Consider the following 7,051-nt stretch of genomic DNA (forward strand, 5'->3'; position numbering starts at 1 on the left):
CGGGGTAAGGTCAGACACTAGAACTGAGAACAGGGAGCCTGTCTCACCTGTGCTGTCAGTGACATCCTCCCTTTCTCTCTCTCCTCCCACTCCACAACGGCACCCAGGCAGCGTGGAGGAGGAAGTCATCCGATTAAAATGCAGAGGGGACAAGTGCCAGACCTAGGCATCGTGGTGGAGGGCTGGGAGTTGACTGGGCCAAGAAGCCTGGGAGGTGGAGACTGGGACTCAAGTCTGGCACGGGGGTGTAGACTTGGATGCGGACTAGCTGGACAAAGAGACTGGGACAAGGAGCCAGAGAAAATGAGGAAACTGAGACTGAATGAGAAGTCCAAGGAACCTTAATTCTGGCATTTTCTAACTTTTAAGTGCTTCACTTTTAACATAGTTTTTTTAGACGTGGTTGGATGTTGGGTTCCAGAGAAGGTGTAAAAACCACATGATGTAGACCTTTACACTATACTGTGATACACTGGGGAAATATTTTGACCAAACCTAGTATATAAATAATTACAAAACAAACATGTACATAACACTGTTGGGTCACGAGAATGTTTCAAAGGATCATGGGGCAGCTCCTGTCTCACAGGGCTGGTTGGGCTTACCTGCCTGCTCCAGGCAATGCAACCTGTGGAGTCCCAGTGCCACTCAGTTTGGCCCAGCCGTCATGATGATGGGAGTCCGAGTAGGCCAGACTTGAGTGAGTAGCACTGCAATCCCATGAGCCAGGCCACAACTCCACTCTCACAAATTTGTCCAGTCAGGAGGGTGGGGCCAAACTTCAGCGGTGCTACAGTCCTGGAGGTTGCAATGCCCAGCCAGACCTGAGAGGTCAGTGCAGCGAGCCCCACAGCACAGGAGTTGCAGGAGCTGCCATTGTGGCTGCCCAGCACTACGTGTGCTGGGCAGGACCCAACTCCTTCGAGGAAGGAGTGGGGCAGGTTCAGGTTCAGACCAAAACAACCCCAGGGCTTCCAACCCCAGACTATTTACTGGGTCACCACAGGCCATAAATATTTTCAAATGGATCCTGAGCCCAGAAAGGTTGAGAACTGCTGGTTTAGATTATTCAGCATTGCTCTTATCTCCTGGACCTCCAGTTCCACTGCAGTGACTATCAGGATGAATGGAACTGGACGGTCTGGTAAACAGACAAAACCAGAAGAGAGGGGAAAAATGGAGGGAACACCCTCTCTGGGTTCTGCTCTTAGATGTTATTTATCACCTACATCTTCTCTCTGAATAGTTGACAGGTGTGTATGACTATCAGCCTGATTCAAAGCCCATTGAAGTCAATGCCAAGACTTCCACTGATTTCAGTGGACTTTGGATTTTAAACTGTTATCATTCCTAGGACAAGAAACTAATTCTCTGATATGACTAATCACCAACCAAGTTTATGCTTTGTTGGCAAAGTCTGGAGAAGAAAGTTCTGTGGCAGAAAAAAAAGTGGTTACTTTGCTTCCTGATTCATTTTGGTCCCATGGTTCTTTGTCTTGGGAGCCATGAGAAGCAAATACAGTATAAACCATGAATCTCTGAATTTCTGCAGAGTACAGTACTACATTATTAGTTTTGGACCTGGTCTTCTAAGGTGCTCTGTGTTCTCAGTTCCCACGGGCTTCAATAGAAGTTGAGGACATTTAGCACTTTGCAGAATTGGGCCCTTCAAAGCTAAATTAAAATTTTGTTCAAAACTAAACATATGTTGTTTTTCTTCACACTCAATTTAGTTTCCAGGTTTGGAAAAAAACATTGCTGGGGAGGAATCCAATGAATTCACTAATGAGCTGGGTAAGTATGGGGTTATTATTATCTTCTTCTTGTAACTTTATTCCTGTGTTATTTTGATCCTCATCTTGACACTCTGAAACAAACAGATGTTTTGAAGCTTTCCACTGTAAATACTACAATATGTTAAGTCCCATTACAGATACCTTGTGAACATGGTATATTTTAGGAAACAGGAATGTCAGTGATACAAAATTGCTTTAGAAATGCTGCACACATGAATAATTGATCTCAGATTGGACTGATAGCACTAAAAAGCAAGTATCTCAGGTTTATCATCTATTATTAGTGAATTTAATTTCCAGCTGAAAATGTGAGTAGAGACAAAAATAGTATGGTAAACGTATATTGTAGTATTTATATCAATTATACATAGACGTTCACATTATCAACTCTTGTTATGACTGGCATATGATAGTCTATACATTCTAAGTGTATAGAAATCTTTAATGAGAATAATTAAATATTAATGTTTCTATCCATCTTCAAAGGTTATATAAGCATCGCAATCTGTCCATACGTCTTTACCTGGGATGTTTCTTTAAAACTTGAAGAATAACATGGTGTATTTGGGCCTGATTCTATGCTGATTGAAATTAATGGCAATGCTCCTATTGACTATAATGGTGTAGGATCAAGACAGTATTTCCTAATACAGAGCATGGGGTAGTCTAGGCATGCCCTCATGAGAATGTGTTTCATCAGCGCATCAATGACTTGCCTATTATTTTAATACTAAAATGAAAACTGAATTCAACTTCTAGTGTTGTCCAGATTCTAAAATATTAACACACACAAAATATAGATTACATTAAGGTTAAGATGCTCGCTGCAAAATAAAAGCAAATAAACTCAGGGCTAACTGTTAAAGCTCTGACTTACACTATCTGACTCACTTTTCTGTGTTGAGGAATTATAGGGTCCTAACATCACTGCATGCTGTCATGTATAATGGGGCAAATTCAGCCCTGGTGTAAGGGGGGCATGGCCAAAAAATGAAAAATTTGAGTGCGTATACGTAAGCACCTAAATCCATGTTTGGGCACCTAAATGGCCTGACTTTCAAAGATGCTGAACACCTGCAACTCTTATTCAAGTCACAGAGTTCAGTGAATTCCTATGGAAATCACTCTAAAAAAATGGCTGGGACCAAGATTTTCAAAAGTAGGAGTCTAAAGTTAAGTTCCAAACTCCATATTTAGTCATGTAAGAAACTGGCCTGACTTTCAAAAGTGCTGAGTTCTTAGAAGCTCTGAATGACTTCAGGGAGAGCTACTTGAAAATCAAGCAACACTTTTAAGTATTTGGTGCCTAACGTTAGACTTTCTAATTTGCAAATATTGGTCATTCTTTTTCTTTCACTTTGGTGTTGTCGAATTTCTTTTCAATATTGAATAAAACTGTATTTATTTATCCTCTGACAACAGATGTTAAATTGTGTAAATATGTAATTCTGGACTAATGAAAAGTACTATCTTGTAAGAAATATGCACTTACATGCACAGTAACCTATTGTTTAAACCAAATAACTCAATCTTTTATTTATTTTTTTCCGGTGATTTCAGTGGCATTTTGCCTGAGTAAGGAATCTAGGATTTAGACTCCTTTCTTACCGAGGGTCTCCATGGTATGCATGTTAATCGGGGACATGATCTTCCATACCTTGCATATCCAACTGTCAGTGAAATTGAGTTTGTGAAGTGGACAGGGGAGGGAAATCTAATTAGTATTGAAAGTAAAGAAGCAGAAAGAAGAATCTAGCATTGTTAAAAAATGATTTCTGAGAAGCATTGTTTTATAAGTCTTCCTCTGGTGACAGAAATTCTGTAAACAGTCTCCTTTTATGTTAGTTTTTTGAAGAAAAGATCAAAGTTACAGTTTGCTCAATGAGAGAAAACTGCATAGTTTCTTAGTAAAGTTCTTGCTGGTAACATTCTAGCATCAAAGTTACTAGCTGAAGTAGTTCATTAGGATGTTGCATTTACAGACCCACTGGATACAGTAAAGGAGATAAATATTCCACAAGATATTATGGGTATCTGGGTGGATACTATAGGTAGGGTAACAAAAGGGAAGAACAAATATAACTGAGGGATTTGTACCCTTGCTAGTATACTGTATCACCATGAACACAATCAATTTTTTCCTGTGTAAATAATTGGTATACACTGGACACACCAGCCTTTTTCCTATTTAATTGATAAAAACCTTCTATTACCCTTGTGCCCCAATGTATGACTAGATTCACCCCTTTTGTTACTACAGGTATAATTGAACCTATAGCATTGTGCCAATGGGAGCCACTGTGCCTCAGGGGGATTCACCCCCTGTGAGAGTAGGCAATGGTGACACCACTACTCTCCCAGGGGACTCACCCAGGGAAGGATAGCTTTAATTTCTATCTGGGACTCCATAGAAGTTTTCAGCAGCAGAGGATGCCCCAAACAGCACATATCCTGGATGCTCTAGCCCAGTGTTTCTCAAATGTGGCCTCCGTGGCCACATGCGGCCACCAAGGGATTTTCCTGCGGCCACAACAGCCTCTTGTGTAGAGATGGGGGAGGGGGCAAAGCAGTGGCCCCTCCCTGCAGCACTCAGGGGTGGGCTTCAGCCTCCCCCGCCCAGTTCAGCCAGAGGCAGCTATAGTCCCCCCATCACCTGGCTGCAGCCGCAGGACTCTGGCACCGGGCTTCAGCTGTGGGCCTCCTGAGGTGGGCCTCAGCCCCCCCACCACCACCCCCCACTTTCAGGGCTTTGGGTTTCAGTCCCCACATAGTAGCAGGGCTCTGCCTGTGGGCTTGGGGCTTCAGCCCACCCCTGGCTCCAGCCATGGGGCTCTGGCTCTGGGCTTCTGCAAGGCCAGTTTTACCAGGCGCTGTGGTCCAGAAGCAAGAAGTGGGGTGAGCCTGGGGTCCGAGGCCATGGAAGGGAGCCCGAGGCAATGGGGGAGAAGCAATGGGGCCCGGGGAGGTAGTGGAGGTCGGGGCACCAAAATATAACTGTATGTTATTTTTACTATTGAGCTTTTCTAAAGTTAATTAAGTATTTTAGGGAAACAATTGTCAGAGCAGCCACCAACCAGAGTTGGTGGCCACACTGAGGCTGCCAAAAAATTTGTTGTGAGAACCCAGTTCTAGCCATGCCCCATCGTTGGCCAGTACCACTCCTTTTTGAGGATCCACTGGCTGTCACCATGCCAACAGTGGGGCAGCGGTTGCAGGAGGCCACCTCATGCCACTGCAGCATTCTTCCAGCTGGACTTTCCATCCTTGGGGCCAGAAGTCAGTGTATTCACTACTGATGCAGACCCTTTGTATATATACTTAATCATGATTCTAATTGTGTCTTTAATTGTTATAAAATTATTCCATTTTTAGATTCCACTTCCCAGTAAATAAAAGGTTCTACAGATATCTAGCCAAATCAAGGAGTTTTCCCATCTGGGCTTCAGTGTGTAACTATTTTAACTGGAGCATATGACATACAAACTGAGATGCCTTTGATGTTAGTCATCAATCAACCATTTGCAGCACAAGATCCAAGGACATTCAGGTGAAAAGGAGAAATATTTTTGTGTTAGTTTTTATTCATCTTGCATTTACAGTTCATAACACACAAATTTCAGTTAAGTATAGCCTAAAACACAAAATATGCATTTATATTTATGAAGTAAACATGTGCTCAATGCTTATTCAGTCCTCACGCTAGCAAAAAATCCTAGTGCAGTCAATAGGAAGTTAGTATGAGAAAACTGATGGTCTGATTCTGATCTTCCATCAGTTTTACAGTGGTTTAACTCACTTGATTTCAGTTGAGTTATTCCTGCACAAGAATAAGTGATACCAGAACCAAGCACTGAGTGAATTCAGCAGGATTTGACCCCATGTAAATTCCATAGAGGTTAAAAATTTTGCTACTCACTAGTGCCACTGTTCTCTTTAAGTCAAATGGAGTTTATTAAACAAAACATATACAAAGATAATACTTCTCTCTGTGTTGTTAGAATGGCTGTGGATCTCAAGGCGTTAGATCCATTAGCTTGGCAGTAATGCTGTGTATTGGAGCATGGAAGCTTGGGTGTGAGAGTAACCTTGAATCTCTCTCTTCTTGGCTCAGGAGTACTTGGTACAATGTAGAAGAGATATATACCGGCTTCTGGGGCAGAGAGGTAAAATGATGCTTTTCCATATTCCATGGTTTTATCACCCATTTACAGAGCTGTACTAGTGTGTGGCTCAAAAAGAACTGTTCGCCTAAATTCTCGAGGAAGAGACCCAAGATTGGTCCCATCAGAATAAATCTTAGAAATTAAAATTATAGGGTGAAATGCTGGCCCCACTGAAGTCAATGGGCGTTTTCCCTGGGAAAAGGATTTCACCCATGGTCTCAACATGCAACTGGTTACAAAAGCCTTTGAGTTATACAAGGTTTTATTGATATTTACCTCATTTCAGAAGATTCCACGTTCAAGTGGAACTGCTATGCCCTGCATGCCATGCTGAGATCCTTAGGAGGAGGGAAAAGTAGACTTGAAAGAATGCTTAATGAGAAGACAACAAATAGTGCATGATGTGCCACATTTACTATATAATGTAGAAGTTTAAGGGGCCCCTGAAACAGAAAAATGAGCCAATAAAGGTGGGGTTGCAGCTTACAGATCTGAGAAACATTTGGAAAGCTTTAAGTCTTCTGATTAAAAACCTCTGTTTGATCAATGTGTTACCATAAATGGAAAATCAACCTACTGTAGATGGTAGAGGACTTTTTCTTATTTCATTTGTTTTAAAGAATGAATTCAATTTAGTTTTATGAATAATTGCCTATGTAGCTTCTAAGGCAAAACCAGATCTCTGTATGATACACAGCTGTCGTGAAACTTGCCCCCAAACCAGTTGCTCAGTAGAGGTGGCCTACTAATAAAGGGAAAGCTGAATAGCCCATAGTACACATGAGAATGCTTTGAGGTAACCCTTTAAGACCAGAGGTTGCCTAATATGCATGGTCTCATACAGTTTCACTGCATTCTAATCACATAGTTCTTGCTTTAAAGACCTGATTAATAAAACTTCCATTGATTCGTAGTGGGAGCAATATCAGACACATTCGCTGTGACTCTTTCACCTTGTCTGTTGAACAGAGGAAAATAGAGGAGGAGTTGGTTCCAAAATATCTTGCAATATCTACACACAACAGATCTTGCTTTACAAAGCCAAAATGACTAACAATGATGGGGCATGACTTTGTGAGGGGACAGATCACT

At 41.8% G+C, this 7,051-nt stretch overlaps 1 protein-coding gene across 1 annotated transcript; it reads left to right on the forward strand.

Annotated features, from left to right (window-relative positions):
- Window positions 1–667: 667 nt before the first annotated feature.
- On the forward strand, window positions 668–6,488 carry INPP1 (inositol polyphosphate-1-phosphatase). Its single transcript, XM_048869961.1, is given in 6 exon segments — window positions 668–685; window positions 1,734–1,794; window positions 3,683–3,847; window positions 5,169–5,364; window positions 6,136–6,307; window positions 6,309–6,488. Coding segments are annotated over 6 exon segments (792 nt in total).
- The last annotated feature ends 563 nt before the right edge of the window (window positions 6,489–7,051 follow it).

This window comes from Caretta caretta, chromosome 11, assembly GCF_965140235.1.
Source record: "Caretta caretta isolate rCarCar2 chromosome 11, rCarCar1.hap1, whole genome shotgun sequence".
In the NCBI taxonomy this organism is placed as follows: domain Eukaryota; kingdom Metazoa; phylum Chordata; order Testudines; family Cheloniidae; genus Caretta; species Caretta caretta.